Source organism: Mustela erminea, chromosome 17 (genome assembly GCF_009829155.1).
Source record: "Mustela erminea isolate mMusErm1 chromosome 17, mMusErm1.Pri, whole genome shotgun sequence".
NCBI classification, from domain to species: domain Eukaryota; kingdom Metazoa; phylum Chordata; class Mammalia; order Carnivora; family Mustelidae; genus Mustela; species Mustela erminea.
Window position 1 is genome coordinate 55,724,398 of NC_045630.1, and position 18,732 is coordinate 55,743,129.

General features: G+C 38.1%; 1 protein-coding gene across 1 annotated transcript in view; it reads right to left on the bottom strand.

Annotated features, from left to right (window-relative positions):
• USH2A (usherin) overlaps positions 1–18,732 on the bottom strand; it is a 681,041-nt gene that overhangs the window by 531,746 nt on the left and 130,563 nt on the right. Inside the window, exon 13 of the mRNA XM_032319004.1 lies at positions 10,310–10,493. Within this exon, the coding sequence (XP_032174895.1) occupies positions 10,310–10,493 (184 nt within the window). The remainder of the gene's footprint in view (positions 1–10,309; positions 10,494–18,732) is intronic.

Here is an 18,732-nt window from a genome sequence, read left to right on the forward strand (position 1 = left end):
AGCAATTCAAAAAGTTGGATATAAATTCACAATACATAGGAGTAACAGACAACGTTAAACAGGAAAGGTAAGCAGAGGCAAGATATTCTGAGGTTATGTGAAATGGTGATGTGACAATGGTAAGCAACTACAGAAAGGAGGATAGTGTTACTTACGTTGAGTAAGTAACATCAGTAGGATGAGGTAGACAAATTGAAAAGAGAAGCAAAGAAGGTCATGGAGTTATTTCCTGTTTTCTAATTTGCTGGAAGTTAAGTGATGGGGACACCACTCAACATAAAAAAAAAAAAAATGGATGAGGAAGAAATCGCAAATTGCTGAGGGAATTTAGACAAGGATTATGAATGATTATTAATGAGTAAAACAGAAAGAAGCTTTAAAGGGAGTTGGAGAAATTGGACCAAGAGTTTTCTTTCCTCAGTCTCTAGCACAAAGCCTAGCACACAGTAAAGTTCCAATAAATATTGTTGGATGAATAAATGAACAAATAAAGCACTAGGAAAGCTTTAGATTCAGAATAGGACATCACAGATAAATCAAATGTGACATGTAGCTTGAGGACAATATAGCTCTTTTGAGCCCTTTTTGATCAGCTTATCTGCTCCCCTAGCTAACCTGTCCCCCAGGGAAGGGACAGCTTTCTTCAAGATTGACCTCAGCTAGGCTTAGCTTGACACGCTAAGGCCAGCAGAGTTCTCAGTTCAGTCCTCTTGTTTAGGATCCTGTGACTGCCCTAGAGAGGAGTTTGGTTTCCTCCTGGTTAAGATTGTGTCTCCTCTCTGCAGTAGAAGTACATCTCACTGAGGTTCCTAGGTTTGCTTTCATCACAGCCTATGAATAGCATTGGATTCTCTGGAACTGGGATCAGAATTATAGGAAAGGAATTCGGGGTTTGAAAATCCTTTTTAGGTGAACTGAAAGCCATACACTGGCTTATTGGAGAAGAAGTGAGAATAGTATCATCTCATCTAGAAGGGAGTAGGTAAAGGAGGAGTAATGCAGTCCCCCCTTTGAAGTCAAGCCTTTCCAGGCCCAAATAAAGGGGCTCAGCAGGACTAAATCTGGGCAGTCTCTTGCATCCAGGCAACAATGTGAGTCCGGGGCGATGGGATTTCTGTCATTTAGAGAAGAGGCTGCTTAGCAAGATTCTGCACCTGAGACCCTACCATTCTCCCCTTTATTGACACTCCACCTAGTCCCACATATTGGTAACCAAAACCAAATATTTAAAAGAAATAAAATCTCAGAAGTTTCACAATATTAACAATATCGCATATGTTTATGTCTAGAAGAAACCCTCATATCACTCTTTTGAACCTCCACATTACATGACGTAGTAACTTTGAGGTATGATAACAGATTCAAATTCTTAGTGTTTTCAGATAGAAGAGAGATTACACTTATTCTCTGTGGTCCCAGAAGGCAGAACTAAAACTAGGCAAAAAAGCCACAGGGATGAAATGATCTTTCTCAGAACTGTCTGAAACAAACACAAGTTGCTTCATGAGACAGAGGTTCTTTTTATTTCCATGGTTTCAAGCAGAAACTGAGTGACTAGTTATTCTGAAAAGGTGATTTGTGCAGAAAAATGGATAGGGCAGAGTTTAACCAAAATTACTTTAAGGTTCTTTCCAAGTCTAAAAAGCTATGGTTTATGATGCTTAGTTAGTGGAAATAAGCAACTTGCCCAAGGTGACAGTGAACCTGGTTACAGGGTCAGCAATCTTTATCTATAAAGGAACAGAGAATAAATATTTTAGGCTTTTTGGGCCATTAGACCTCTGCTATAGCAGTATGCATGCATTCATAAACAATACATAAGGAATGAATATTGCTGTGTTCTAATAAAACTTTATTTCCACAAAGAGATGGCAGGTTGGATGTAGCCTGCAGGCCATAGTTTGTTGAACTCTGGTACGGTAGGTTAAATTATGACCCCTGAACAATCTCCAAGTCCCAATAGCTGGAACTTGTGAATATGTGACACCTTACTTGGCAAAAGGAACTTGCAGATGGGATTAAGTTAAGAATCCTTAGATGAAAAAATTATCCTGGATCATCCAAAAATGTTCAGTGTAATCACATGATGATAGGAAGAAGTAGGAAGGTGAAAGTCAAGAGTGAAAAACTGGAAGGACATAAGCAGAGGTCAGAAAACAGAGAAAACTTTATTCTGCTGGTCTTGAACATGAAGGAAGGAGCCGTGAACTAAGGAATGTAGGTGGCCTTTCAAACTAGGAAAAGCAAAAAAACGAATTTTTTTCCTAGACTACCCAAAAGAAACATAGGTCTGCTCACCCTTGAGTTTAGCCTGATAAATTTCTTTAGGACTTTTGACCTCCAGAACTGTGAGAAAATAGATTCACATCATTTAAAGCTACTAAATTTGTAGTAATTTATTATAGCAATAATAGGAGCCTAATATGCCTGGTCGAGAGGAGAAGCAAAAAACTGGAACACAGACATCCTGAAGCCCAACACTGAGTTACTGTTATTACACCACATTGAACAAATGCTACTAATTCACAAAAATGGACATTTCTTAGAGAATCATACAGAATCTATAGGAAAGAAGAATATATTGTTTAGTGGTCATGGGAGATTGTAGAAATGATCACAATTCTTTAACCCTCTCTTTATGTAGGTCCTTTAAACCAACTGCACAATTCCATCATCCAAAAGTGGAATCTGTTTCCCCATTCCTGAATATGGGCTGATGTATGACTGACTTTGGCCAATAGAATAAGGTAAAGGTAACAAATGTGACAGTCTTGAGTGTAAGGCTCAAGGGTTTGGCTCTCTTTCTGGGAACTCTGCCTCTACTTTGTACGGCTAGATCGCTAGATGATGAGAAGTATATATCCCTTTCACTCCTATCACCCTGGAAAAGCACCAGCTGTCTAATGAAGAGTCATCCTGGAGCACGAATCTGTGAGGCACGTTCCCCAGTATTCCCGCACCACGAACGGACATAAGTTGCCAAGTAAATTATCTGCTTTCATTTGAAGCCATTGATCTGGTTCTCAAAGAAAGACCAATAGAGATCAATTGGAAATACACATGTGAAAAGATTAACAGACCAGATCTATAATTCAGTGTTCAAATGGAGACTGTTTGCAGTAAAACCAAAAATAATGTGGTCATAGAAGAATTTTAATTTACTGTATGTTTTAGGTCTGTGAACCTTTAGATTCTCTAACCAGCCCAGATCCCAGTTTCCCACTCTCTGAGGAAAATTAAAGTTTGGTGTGTGTCAGCTGGTAAGAGACCAGTAGAGGCACTTCCAGGTCCTAGGTTTTTGAGGCTCAAAAAGACAAAACACAACTAATGAATAGAAAGAGAAGAAGTCATTAGAGGAGAAACTTTGGGGGAATCTGGTGTGTGAGTGGTATGTAAGAGTGTTGTACCAGGTTGTGGGCTAGATTAGGCTTGACCATGGGAAGGAAGAATTGTACTTACAGGTCAGGTTGGAGGGCAGTACCAGGGTGTACAGTGTGTCTAATATGGGTCTCAAGTACCAATTGAGATGAAGTTCATGTGCCCATTTCTGTCTCATTGGTTTTGGTTTAGACAAATACGATATACTTCTTTTTTCTTTATTGATTTTTGAGGGGGCAGACTTTTTTTTTTTGCTTCATTGTTTTCAATACTGATTAAATCATGTTTGCTTTATATGTCAGAGGTAAACAGTGATTTTTGCACTTGGATCAGCTTTCTAAAACCCATGTCCCCTTTTTGTGACAGGTAACTTTTCAAGAATGAACCACTTGGTTGAAAACAGGCAAATGTTTTTCCAGCCTGTTACTCTTGTATTTGGTGGGTTTTTGCTGTTCTTGCTGCAGTTTAGGGTGAGGACCTATTTTATTTCTTTTGCCCTTGGAAGTATATGAAAAGTCTCGGAAGTAAACCAAGGGGAAAATATAGGAAACATAAGTGTATACAATAAAACAAAACAAAACAAAGAAACGGAGATGAGCTGGGCTGATGTGTGAACTTCATGGAGGGTTAAATAAGGTCCCTTGACTATATAAATGGAGAAAGCAGAGGAGAAAGTCAATTTATTTTCTAAATCAAGGAGATACAATGATACTTGCATCTTCTCCTTGCTTAACAATAAAATATTGACAATCTGTTGCAGAATTTTGGATATTAGTGAAAAAAATATATATTTGTCAGCACCTGCCGTAATTCAAAATAGATTTGATTGATTTTAGTTGACTTTCTTTATTTAAAAAAAATAGTCATCAGGGCATCAATAGTTATTTTCCCATGCAATATGTCTATCTATTAAACTATAAGTGAACATTTCCTTCAAGAAAAAAATTCCTTCTACTAAATGGAATCCCATAAATTTTAGTCATCTTTGTGCACATTTTCAAAATAGTCAGTGTTAGTATATATACACAATAACAACCAGAAGTCAACAAAGAGATTTCAATATCATTCAGGAAAGGAATGGAAAACATAAAAAGAATAACATCCATTTTTATCTCTTCTCAATGATGAGCAAAAGTATAAACTCAAGCAATTCTCATTGCCACATTTTGAAATATCTTTCTCTATGACCTTCTGTGCTGGAAGATTTCTTCTCTAATGATTATCAACATTAAAGTGAAAAGAGACAGTCGAACTCATCAGTGGAATGTGAGGGTCAACTCAAAGCACAGGCATTCCATCTGATTGATTTAGCAGAGGACAAATCCTGCTGATTTCCTTCAGCCTCAAATGGTCATGGGAAGCTTTATTTTTTCTATTCATTTCAGAGAAGCTACATTATATATGGTAGCTCTTACTTCCAATAGCTCTTTCTAGTAGCAAGCTATGCTCAATATCAGAACCAATCTTGTCTAATCTGAGAGGATCCTGAGCCCCACTCACATATGGGTGGTATGACTTAAATTTAAATATTTATATCATTTCACCAATATTATGATGGCATGAGATGTCTCCAGACTTTTATTTTCATTTTGGGAGGAAATGAGGAAAGTAACATAAGGGAGAATTAGTTCTGTATTGGCTGTGTTAAGAAAGAGAGACATGCAAACTTAAACCCCAAAGAGATAGGTAACTATAGTTCTAGAGCTCATGGCAGAGATTGGAATAGATGATGATATACTGGGGATTTGTTTAAAAAGTGGCTGAAATCATAAACACAAATATGTAGATTGAATGGGCAGATTAACGAGGAGTAACCAGGAAAAGAGAAGACAAAGAGATAAGATCTTGGAGGCCAAAGAAAAAGCTAATTTTAAAAAATAGGGAAGACAATAAAATAATTGCTACATTGAAAAACCAGAAGTCATAAGAAGCAATCATAAATCGATTTTATTCTCCTCTTTCCCTGATCTTTTGAATATATATATCTTTGTCAATTATATATCAATAAAGCTGAAGGGAAAAAATAGGCTAAATACAGGCAATAAAATGTCTAGTCCAGTATATTAGTTAATACTCCAATCTTCAAAGAATGGATATTTAAAGAACAAACTTCTCCCTTTTATTTCTAGCTAGGATGTAATGAAAACAGCAAGTCTACAACCAGAGAAGGTAGAGTTTTACTACTGCTCCTTTTATTACTTTCCTCTTCTCTCATGCATAGGCCTGAGGAGGGGTAGGAGCCCCCAAGACTAGCAAAACCCAAAGCAGGGTGCTTTCTCCCACAGTGTACAAACCTGACTCTTCCCTGGAGGCTGTAATCTTATGATTTCTTTATTGATCTCTCTCCCTCTATTAGGTAACTCTTACCTATAATTTTAGAGAACTCAGATATATCTCTATTCCAACTGGTTGCTAACCAATTTTTTAACCCACCAGAATCCCATCTTTTTCTCTTCTTGGGGCTCTTTAGCTAAACTTTTGCACAACTGTTAAGATAACCAACCCCATGTTTTCCCTCTTCCTTGTAGACCTTATCTAGTCATAACAAATACTATACTCCTTTCCTTACCTGAAAAACTTTGGGAGTATAAAATAATCAGAGAACTTGCCTGACAAATTGTCTCTCCTCATTCAGATCTTTTCAGGTCTAAGAAATGTATCAGTTCACTGGTCTCCTCAACTTTGGGAGACACATATCACCTTGCAATTCATCTAGTAAGAACCTCTCACTGAGAGGCACCAGTGACCCCTACTTTCTCCCCCCAGTGAAACCCTTCTCTCTAAGCTTATCTTTTCCTCAACCCATTTTTATCTACTTTAACTGGCTATCTTACTTTCTTTGATTTGGAAGAGTGTTTTAAGAGTCACCTACCTAGTTCTTTGCTGTCCACACTTTGCAAATTCTGCTAACACTTGCACTAAATATGGTGAGTGAGGAATTAATGAGAAGTAGGGAAAATGCGGAAGAAAAAGACTACTCTGTAAATGTTAGTAAGTTGCAGAAGAGTGAGAGAGTAGAGATCAACTTCCAGGGCTCACAGGAAAGGGCAGAGTCAAAAGAAGAGGCTTTGGGATGGGGATGAAGAGTCTATTTGTAGATAGTTATGATATAGCCAGGAGGGAGAGATTTAAGTTAAAATAAGGGGAGGATTTGATGGAGTAAAGTTCAGAGGGAGGAAGAAGGAGATATAAAGGGGAGATAGAGAACAGAGCGAGGGAAGAAAAACATGAGGGGATACACCAAGGATAGGCCATATGTCATTAAAAATTTTATGTTGTTTTCTTCGAAGACTAGATTTAAAATTGACAATGTTTGACAATGTAGACAAGTTGGAGCTGGAGAGAAGATAATCTGGAGATAGTTATGTCTGGTTCTGTCTGTTTAGCTTCTGAGGCAGAGGGCAAGATTGGCTGCAAGGACAAGGACGGAAGAGACTGGCAATAGTTTAAAGAGGGAGAGAAAGCACAAGGATGAGAAGCAAATACATGGCGGTATTTCCAGTCAACACAGACACTTGATTTTGAAGTCCTCCCAGGCTCAGGGCAGGAGCAAGTTCATCACCCCGGGAGCTGACCCACAGTGCAGCAGAAAGGAGAGCTCTTAATAGCACTCAGATACTCAAGAGAGTCAAGATTGAGGTGGTTTGGGCTCAGAGTAGGCGTAAAGATGAGGAAGAGGAATGGGGATGATCAAGAACATTAGGTAGGGGTAATGGATGAGACGTTTGAGAGAAGCTGGGAGCCAATTATGAGGGAATTTAGAGACAAGAGGACTGGAAAGCTGTGATGTATTCACAGAGTAGCATTTCTGGGATTAGGAAGATGTGAGAAGTAAAGAAGTTCCAAGTGATCAAAGACAAACAAAACAAAAACCTGGTTATGTTCATGAAAATTGGTTGCTGGACAGTAATTAAATGAATGAGAGGTGAGGGGGGAAAAGACCATGCCTCTGATAAAGTTCTCAGTGAATGGAAACTTGGAAGTCTCCAAAACTCCAGCCTACACTCAACCCTTTTATTTTACTGAGCTTTGCCTTCTTGATTTCCACCTCAGCCACCTTCTAATAATGCAGTTTATATGTTGTTGTTGTTGTTGTTGGTTTTGTTTTTTTGCTTTGGCTTTCCCCATTCCTCATCAATTTAGGTTAACATTTAAACCCAAGAATTACCATTTTTTTTCCTCAGTTAATCCAAGGAGTCCAATCCCAATGTTAGTGACTCCTTTTATAGAACACCATTCTTGAATAATTGTTGATCCTGAATTTGACTTGGATGGGGACTAGGATAAGTAGATAAACCTAAACTACAGGGAAGCAGAAAGGGTAAAAGTCAACCTGAATTTAAGAACTTTGAAGAACAGATGAAAAGATGATTTCTTTGAAGAAATCAGAGTCACTTAAATAAAGGTAAGTGAAAAAGCTAAGATCATCATAAATCTGGCCATAAATAAGGGATTTTAGTGGTAACAATTGGAAAAACTACAGTAGAAAGGAAACTACCAGTAGAAAGGAAATGGGTAAGAGACTGGCACAAAACGCCATAGATGGGCATGAATATTCCAACGAGGAGAGTAGATTGGGGGAATAGTTTTCTCTGGTAATTAAACGTTGTCAGAAAGACTATGGAAAATATGAGAAACCTAGAGATAGAGGTAGACAAGAGTGAAAAACCAACTTAAGAATCCCAACTACAAATGGCTAACAGACACATGAAAAAATGTTCATCATGAGCCATCAGAGAGAGTCAAATCAAAACCACATTGAGATATCAACTTACACCAGTTAGAATGGCCAAAATTGACAAGATAGGAAACAACATGTGTTGGAGAGGATGTGGACAAAGGGGAACCCTCTATTACTGTTGGTGGGAATTCAAGTTGGTGCAGCAACTTTGGAAAACAGTGTGGAGATTCCTCAAGAAATTAAAAATAGAGCTTCCCTATGACCCTGCAATTGCACTATGGGGTATTTACCCCAAAGATACTGCTGTAGTGAAAAGAAGGGCCATCTGCACCCCAATGTTCATAGCAGCAATGGTCACAGTCACCAAACTGTGGAAAGAACGAAGATGCCCTTCAACAGATGAATGGATAAAGAAGATATGATCCATATATACTACGGAGTATTATGCCTCCATCAGAAAGGATGAATCCCCAACTTTTGTATCAACATAGATGGGACTGGAAGAGATTATGCTGAGTGAAATAAGTCAAGCAGAGAGAGTCAATTATCATATGGTTTTGCTTATTTGTGGAGCATAAGGAATAACATGGAGGACATGGGGAGATAAAGAGGAGAAGGGAGTTCAGGGAAATTGGAGGGGGAGACAAACCATGAGAGATTGTGGATTCTGAGAAACAAGGTTTTGGAGGGGCAAAGGGTGGGAGGTTGAGTGAGCCTGGTGGTGGGTATTAAAGAGGGCACGTATTGCATGGAGCACTGGGTGTGGTGCATAAACAATGAATACTGGAACACTGAAGAGAATTTTTAAAAAATAAATAAAAATTGAAAAAAAAAAAGAATTCTAACTAGGGAATTTGTTAGATGGTCTTCCAATGAAAAGTACATAGAGGAGATAATATGTACAATAATTGGCCCTAATTTTACTAGAAAATCCTGGCTATATTTTTTATTTAACATTTATTCTACCATGTGTTTTCTGTACTCATTCAGAATGATTTAGAATCTGTAGAAAGGAGTAATAATGCTTTCAGACCATCAAGATGATATTCCTTCCAATGGTAACAGAAGTGGAAGAGCATGGATTAAGAAAACAAAAAAAGGTATGTAATAACAGCAAGAATTATCTTAATAAATATTTTAAATATCATGAGAAAGATTTTAAATCACATTGGATTTTAGTAGAAAGCCAAATGCACTAGTTTTGAATTCTTTTTCAATAATTTACACTGTCACCCTGTCCAAACCCTAATCGAGGTGCTAATGAAGAGTGTAACAGCCAAAAGGCAGGCAGCAGGGGACAACGAATTGAAAAAAGCCCAGATAATCTCAAACCCTTGACTAATTAGCAATTATATTTATAAATACACACATGCATATTGAGAAACAGCTTTGATTGGTGTGTACAGAACATAATACTACTGCTTGGGGATAAGAATGCCAAAGAATTCATGGATATAGTCCCAACCCTAGACAAATTTATAATCTGACTGAACCCAAAAAACACACATAGAATAGGCAATCCAGCACATGTTCAAAAATACAGCAGTGAGCACACTTGCATGAAAATAAATGCCCATAGATACACAGGGGACAAGAAGTATAACATTAAAGACTGTGTAATTTTGAAAAGTGGGTAATTTATTTTCAAAACCTACTTTACACATTAGGAAAAAATCCTATCACTTGATACAAAAATACATTTTAATCTGATCTTTATTTTTTTTCTCTTTTTTCCCCCTACTCATCTTTCAGTGTAAATTAGAAAAGCAAGGACAACATAAATGGATGCAATAAGTTAATAAATAAATAAGCAATAAATTCAGGGGCCACAGCAAGGTTCTATATACATATACTGTGTATCCCAACCCTTACAGTGTGTGTGTGTGTGTGTGTGTGTGTGTGTACATGTTTATTTCTATGGCTATTTCTCTACCTGTATTTCTCCATCCAGACTGCAAGTTCTTTGAGGGAAAAGGATTTTATCTAGTTAAATATTCCCAGACCTTAATACGAGGGATGTCTATTAACATACAGCAACCTATACATTGGAACTCTAGGAAATATTCAAAGATTACTATTATGCTCATGAAATGTAGGCACCAAAGAGTCAAAAATACATTAACAAACTAGGGAGGACAGAAAATACTGCTTTTTACAAAAAAAAAAAAAAGAAAAAAATAATTGTTAGGAGATAAAGTAATTACAAATATAATTCAATGCATATATTTAAATATTATTAAAAATATTTACCTTCCAGTCTGAGGATCAAATCCAAAGTAAAGGTCTCTACAATGGTCACAACTTTGTCCAGCAACGGAAGTGTCTTGGCAAAGGCACTGACCAGTTAGGCTATTACAGATGTGATGAACCGCACCTGTTACATGGCATGAACACGGCAGACAACCAGGGGCATTGCCTGGAGAAAGATAAAAACCTGGAAATAAAGAAATGAAAAGTTTATGTGTGTGTATGTGTGTGTGTGTGTGTGTGTGTGTGTACATATATATGTGTGTGTGTGTGTGTGTGTGTGTGTGTGTGTGTATATATATATATATATATATATATATATATATATTTGCCATCCAGTCTTTTCTTTAAAAGGTAGTGTTTTGATTACACCAAAACTAGAATGCTATCATGGCCCTTCCCAATGCCCAATTCAAATGTGGCTACAGCTGTAACTAGTGTGTCAGTTACAACAAAAAATGTGTCAGTTACAACCAAAAAAGGGCTGAGTAAATAATTTACATTGTACCTGAGTGTCTCCCAGGCAACTCAAATTCAATGCATTTAAAATATACTTCAGAAGAGGTGCCTGAGTGGCTCAGTCGTTAAGCATCTGCCCTAGGCTCATGTCATGATCCCAGGGTCCTGAGACCCAGCCCCGCATCTGGCTCCCTGCTCAGTGGGAAGCCTTCTCCCTCTCCCACTCCCCCTGCTTGTGCTCCCTCTCTCACTGTGTCTCTCTGTCAAATAAACACATAAAATCTTGAAAAATAAAAAAAAAATGAAATCTACTTCATGATCTTTCCATTAAAGACTAGTCCTCCTTTAATATCTCCATTCCAGCAAATAGGACCAACATGAATTCAACTGCTCAACCTAGAACCCTGTGACATCTTCGGGAAGATATCCAGACAAAATAAAAGATGGCCAGTTAAATTTATATTTCTGATAAACAATGAGTTTTTTCATAAAAGTCTATGATATTGGTTTATACTAAAAATCTGTGATTTTCTAAAATTTTTATTTAACTGAGAATTCTGTAGTTTGCTAAAAGTAGCAACCCTCGAGTCCTTCACCATACATCTAGTGTATAGATGATATACTATAGAGATATAGCAGATATACATAGATATACATACATACTCCCTCTACCCCATACATCTAATTAAGCACCAGGTCCTATGGATACTATCTTCTAAGAATTTTAAACTTTCTCCTCTCCATCCCCACTGCCATCTCCCTAGTCACAGTCACTACCAAACTTATTATAGTTAACACTGTGGACCAGAGGCATTGGTATTCATTATCTCGCTCCTCACAACAATGCTAATAATTCGGGCATTGTTATTATGTTCACCCTATATATGACAACGCTGAAGGTTAAGAAGATTAACAAACTTCCTAAAATAATAGAGTCAACAAATAACAGATTCACACAGAAACCGTCTCATCTCCTGGTACCCCTCTTGTTCCCTCCAATCGTTTCTTCACAGTGTAGCTGGAACAACATTTTTTCAGAGTGCAGTTTGAGTACCTCATTCCTCAATTGAAAATTGTTTGATGACTTCCTATTCCCTTCGGGGAACAAAAATCCAAATCCTTAACCCAAGCTCCAGTCCCACTGGCAGGTCCCACCTCTATCTTCAGTGTCATTTCACTGTTCATTCCCAATTCAGTCTCTCCAGTCATACTTCTTCCTTTCTTGATACCTACATGCCTTGTCACTGGCATGTCCGTCTGCTGAAATTATTTTGACATATCCTTTCTGCTTAGCTCACTCCTAGGCACACCAGGTCTTGTGACTTCCTTGAGTAACCTACTCTAGGCCAATTTAAACATGCCTGTTTTAGTTTCATAACATCTTGTCACAAAGCAGGCACTCCTTAAACATTTGATGAAGTCACTCAGACGTACCAAATTATAAGTAGGCATTGATTTCCATAAGTATTATAGTTAAAAACCCATAGAATTTAGGCTAATTATAAAACCCATATTTGCTTCTTATAGCAGAAAAGCTAGGAAGATGATCCAAAGTATCTTCATGTTACTTAAAATTTCATATAACCAACAGCTATGAAATTAGAAAGGCATTAGACAGTAGAATAATGGAGCAGTTATATGAGGGAGAAATGGTTCTTGGTGTTGTGTGGCAAGTATGTTTGTGCATACACATGCACCTCCACATACATACACACACAAGCACATGCATAGTGTTACAAAGAATTTTACTGAAATGCAGAAAGATTCTGATGAATAAAGTTCTGACAAATGAAAATGATCTGCACAATTATCATGATCACTAACTCAGGTATATATCACTGATACTGACAGAGAGAAAGAACATGAACACAAAGTGAATCCACCGTGTATCACTATGCTATAGGGAGAACAAAAAGTAATTGGAATATATTATAAATCTCATTTGAGGCTCTGGTTGAAAACAAGCCATTCTTTCATAGCCATCCACAACTTGTGTGTCTTCTCCCTGGCCCAGCATATTCTCTCCTTAGAAAGTTTCAGAAATAGTCAAATAGAAAATGATCATGCTCAAAGAAAAGGAAGAAACTCAAAATCAGTGCCATTGTAATCTGTTGGAAAGAACAGGCTGATCTTGTCATGTTTTAGAGTAATTGGCAACTAGATTATGTCGTTTCCTTCTTTGCATCCACTATAGCAATTTGCCTTATATGTGTTTCCAGAAGCATAGTTGTGCAAATTAATATATATTCTCACATCGGATTTATCATACAATCAAAGTCACACACTTCAAAATCTTTTGTTTTGAATTCAAGAACACTATGGCTGTAATTCGATGTCTTTTTCTTCCTGTGAAGCTACCTAGGTCCTTAAATTCCTGATGATGGCATCATGAATGTACTAACAGCTCTCCAATTTGGATAAATCACCCATTAACACAGATACTTAGAAGTAGAATTAATTTGGACTTATTGCAATAGCTTCAAGCCACAGAGAATTCTAGAACAATTACAGATGATTTTCACTAGAAATGACTTATTAGATAAATCCGTAAAGGCAAGGGGGCATATTTTAGCACAGACAATGGGGTTGTCCAAGTTTTAGAAAAAAAAAAAAATTCCATATTAAAAATCAGAGATATACACAGAGAAGAACAAAAATGAAAAACAAAAACACAAAAACCAGGGAGACGGCAACGTGGAGGTTGGTCTTCAAGGAAAAGCCTGCATTGGAATTTTCTTGGGGTTAATTCCTCTCCTCCTCTCTGGAGCTTGATAATAAAGGTTAATCCCACCAGTATTTTAGCTGTCCTATTTTTAAGCAGTTCTAATTAGGATGACTCAGGTACCTTCCTGCTCAGTGATTACTTCTTGCCTTACCTGAATGTGCCTAATTCTAGACCATTACCTCTCCTTTTATGACTTCCAACTATAGAAAACAACATTTCCCCTTCCCTCCTACGTAAACCTCAACTCCAGAGTGTGACTTAAAGATAACTGACCTCAATTTTCTTTCACTCAATACATTTCTGATCTCCTTCCATTAGCTCCACGTCGTGTTCCACAGCCTCGGTCCATAACATTTTAACTGATCTTCTGGAGGTTTCTATCCATGCATGATTTCGTACCACATTGGGAAGCACAATCATTAAGACGATGCTATTCTCTTCCATTACGCAGTGCTGAGAGTTCGCACATATATAGCACCGATCGGCCCACTGAAGTTTGTTATTTTCCCCAGTTTGATTTCAGCGAGCCCCTGGTCCCAAACAAGACAAGTCTAATGGGAAAAACAACGTGTCTTGCTGTTAAAGCAAAAAGTCACCCATATTATAAAATAGTGTTGCTTTATCCAGAAGACTTGCAGAATCCTTAGAGTTCAAAGTTATTAGCAAGGCAGCCAGTATTATCTCCTGTAGTGGCTATTTGCACAGCACAGCACTGTCCTGGGCATAAAAGAAGAGCCCATTTCCTAGCAATGTCCCTCCTGAGAACCATGAACAACCAGGCTTTGCCAAGGTCTTGAAATGGGAGAAAGAAAACAAGTTTAACCCCTAGGCCCTATTCAGAAAAGGAGGGCAGAGCTGAGGCTAAGCACTAATTATATGCCATTTAGAAGAAATGATTCTCACCTTAAGCCAGAGAATGGACATGATACTAAGAGAAGAGTCTGGGGATAAATTTGTGGCTCACCAATACCAAGGAACAAGAGGCTTTACGTAATTATTTTAAAAATCAATATTTTAAGAATGAACTATAGTAAGTGATCCTAATTTTCAAATTAAAACAATAATAATTTTCTTCCATTTTGGTAATTTTATATAAAAATAATGCTGAAATTATTATTCATAGAGTTGATCAAAGGTCAATAATTGTATAAATATTAATATTATTCAACACAAGGTATAATTTTTCATATTTCAAAGTTTTTTAAAACTTTTCAATTAGTTTAGATATGTTTAGTTATTTAAATTTTTTAAAGAATTTATTTATTTATTTGATAGAGAGAGAGAGAGAGAGATGGTGAGAGAGGAAACACAAGCAGGGGGAGTGAGAGAGGGAGAAGCAGGGAGCAGGGAGCCTGATGCCGGGCTCGATCCCAGGACCCCAGGATTATGACCTGAGCCAAAGGCAGAAGCTTAAGGACTGAGCCACCCAGGCACCCCTAGTTTAGATATTTTTTTTTTTAAGATTTTATTTATTTGCGAGAGGGAGATAGAACATGAGCAGAGAGAGGAGCAGAGGCAGAGGAAGAAGCAGGCTCCCTGCTGACTAGGGAGCCCAATGCAGGACTTAATCCCAGGACCCTGAGATCCTGACCTGAGCCGAAGGCAGTTGCTTAACCAACTGAGCTACCCAGGTGCCCCCCTAGTTTAGACATATTTTAAAGTCTCTGCTCTTATCCCTTCTTCCTGGACTGCTATACTCTCCTTGATTACTTTACCAACTCCTATTTGCTTTAAAAACTCATGTCAGGGGGGTGCCTGGGTGGCTTAAAGGGTTAAGCCTCTGCTTTCAGCACAGGTCATAATCTCAGTGTCCTGGTATCAAGCCCCGCATCGGGCTCTCTGCTCAGTGAGAGCCTGCTTCCTCCTCTCTCTCTCTCTGCCTGCCTCTTTGCCTACTTGTGATTTCTATCAAATAAATAAATAAAATATTTTTAAAAAAGTTATCAGCATAAATGTAAATTAAAAAAAAACTCATGTCAGAAAAAAAACTAAAAATAAAATAAAAATCTCGTGTCAGAAATCATGTTCTCAAGTAACTCTTCCATATCCCCCACACTTCGAGAGTGAATGAATTCCTTCACTTTACTACTTCTCTAATCGGACATTTCTAATATTGCACTTGTCACACTGTGTTATATTTACATACAGGTCCATTTCTCCTACTAAAGCAAATGCCTTAATATATTTATGATTGTATATCTTATACCAGCATAGACCCTGGTACATAGTAATGTATTCAATAGATGTTTACTGGAAACACGGACATGTGAATGAAATGGGTAGATGGCTAGATGGGTAGGTGGCTGGTTGCCTGGTCTGTTGGATATCCGTTACCCTTTAAAATATGAGACGATCTCTTTAGCACATTTGATGAAGTCACACAAATGTACCAAACAAACTTTAAAGTACCAAACTTTAAGGGAACTAGTAAAGATAAATCTGTGAGTCATAGGATGATTGGTCAGAATGGCTTAGCCTATCAGGAAGGAAAGCAGGGAGAATGTATATAAACCAGGAACAATATACTTAAAATGTAATCTTTGGGGATGCCTGAGGGGCTCAGTCATTAAGCATCTGCCTTTGGCTTAGTTCCTAATCCAAGGGTCCTGGGATTGGGCTCCCTAGTCAGCAGAAAGCCTGCTTTTCCCTCTCCCACTCCCCTTGCTGTGTTCCCTCTCTTGCTGTTTCTCTCTCTGTGTCAAATAAATAAATAAAATCTAAAGAAAACCCCCTAATTTTCCTATTTAAGGGAATATCCATGAAGGATCTCCAAATGCCTTTCTTTAAAAATCAAATTCAGTAACAACAATAAGCATAAATAATGACAGCTATGATTATGTCTTGGGAGTTATAACGCATATAATGTGTATTCACAATCCACAGAAACACTTTTATATTTTGTTCCCATTTTTCTCAGTCTCAGTGCTTATCAACTATATGCTTGAAAGTTTCTCTCCCATGCCATTGCCACCATCCCAGAAATTTCTCCAACTTAGTCCATGGAGATCATCTCATTTCTAGACAACTCAGTTCAATTCTTCATTATCAGATCACAGTAGTCTCTCGGAATTCTACTCATTTCCATTTTATAACTATTATTCAGATTCTACACAACAGAGATGCACTGGGACCTAAAGCAGTCAACTAGAATCACAGGTGGTAATGAGCTTCAGCGAGGGGGGAGGACCCAACAATTATAATACAAGTATCTCTTTTACATCACCCTCTAATATTTTTTGAGTGAATGATTAACAAATATTGCATTATTCAGAAAAATGTTTTATTCTTTCAGAGTCCAGACTCTGAGGTCAGTTGGACCTAGATTTGTAAATGGTTCTGCTGAATTAGAATCCATTCCCCCTACTATAAAGTGGGAAAGTACTGGCCCTCCCAGCCTATAAATATTGTGCATATTCAACGGGACTTTTTCAGATAAAACCCCTTTCCAGGGCCTGACACACAGAAGACACTCAGTAAATATTACCTATTTTTATAGGCTGCCATTTTTATGAGGCAATATTCTAGGAAAGTGGGATTTTCCTTAAATTACAATTTAAATAATGACTTGTCAGTGTACTCTCCCCCCCACCCCCATGGATGTGCCTGAGATTACGGTCCATATTGCTTATGACAAAATTCTTTCCTGGTGGTTTATCAGAGAAGAGGTTCTTATTCTAAGGCCCAGGTCTCTCTGTGGAAAACATGTTCATCTGCAAAGCTGTTTCATCAAACACTAGGATAGGTGGCCTAACCGGATCTCAGCTTTGATGCACTGATTTTTAATGGAATATCAGCCATCTAATTCCAATTCCATTGGAAGGGTCTTGCATGCAATTTTGGTTTATGAGCTCATTACTTAACAAATATGATATGCTTCTTAATGAAACAAGATACTTTGTTTTACTTTCTAATAGTCTGTATGAATTATAAAACAAAACCAAAAGTAAATATCAGAGGAAAGCATGAGGAATTGTCCTATTAGCACAAAACATGTCATACGAAGCTGTTTTCATTATAAATTAGCCTTTATTTTATACCAGAGCCACAGAGTCCTCAATAAACTCTCTCTGCCTCCGGTTCTCAAGGACAAGGGTGGGTCACTGGCTCAGGATGCCTTGACATCCTTTCCAGCATTTCCCGGCCTCGCCTCTGATTAAGTGCTTCCTGCTGAACGTTACGAGGTCATCCAGCACCGAAAAAAACGAACTGGGAAAACATATTTAGTGCTGTATTTATTAGTGTGGGCATGTGTACATTCATATATGTACACACACTCCAAATAATTTTAAATTAAAGCATTTTTAAAATACTTAATGGAGGTTAAGCAGCATTTTTAACCTCTGTTCAAGTTATTGAATGGCATATTAAAACCAATGTGGCTCTAATGTAGCTTCTAATGTGCACTGCTGCTTTAACAAATTGCCTATAAATTTTAGTTGAATTAAGCCTATTCCTTGTACATTCATAGTAAGGTTGGGTTAATAATACATGAGGTTTCATTATATGCACCTTCCTTAATAATGTTTTTTAGGAAAGTGGGACGAGAATCTATGGGCAATAGTATACTAGGGGCCAGGAGTATTCGCAACCACAAACGAAAAAGGCGGCAGAAGTCCCGAGGCTTGCCCGTCCATCCCTCCTACCCCACCCCAGGGTTCCCCCTCCACGCCCCACTACTCACACAGGCTCCGCTGTGGCACATGATCTAGGTCTCTCAGGTGTGTTTAAAGAAAGGAAGCTTCAGGTTCCAGCAGTACATTTTAACATGCGAACTACAGAGCTGGCTACTGGGAAACATCTGTGTATGATGAAGATGCTTCGGGGTTAGGGTTCTTTTTTTCAATGTAAATTTCACAGTAAGAGACAATAAAACCAGAAAATAAAATTCAAAGTAGTTTCGGAAGCTAGAATGCAGGACGCCCCTCCCCCCAGAGAAAGTCCACAAAACACATTCCATATGCTACACTTATGTGTACAGAATACCTTGTTTTGTCAAAAAGAAATCCATTAGGTCCTTAGATTGCTATTTTCTTTCCTGCCTGGCAGCGTAAAAACCACATCCTCTCTGTATGTCATCAAAGGAGCACTCAGAGAGTTGCACTCTGCCTGTGCCTAAATAGAAGAGAACACCACTGGGTTTGGGGGGTTTTTGAGAGACAGAGAGAGGGCAAGTGAGGGGAGGGGCAGAGGGAGAGGGAGAGAGACAATCTGAAGCAGGCTCCACGACCAGCACAGGGCCGTG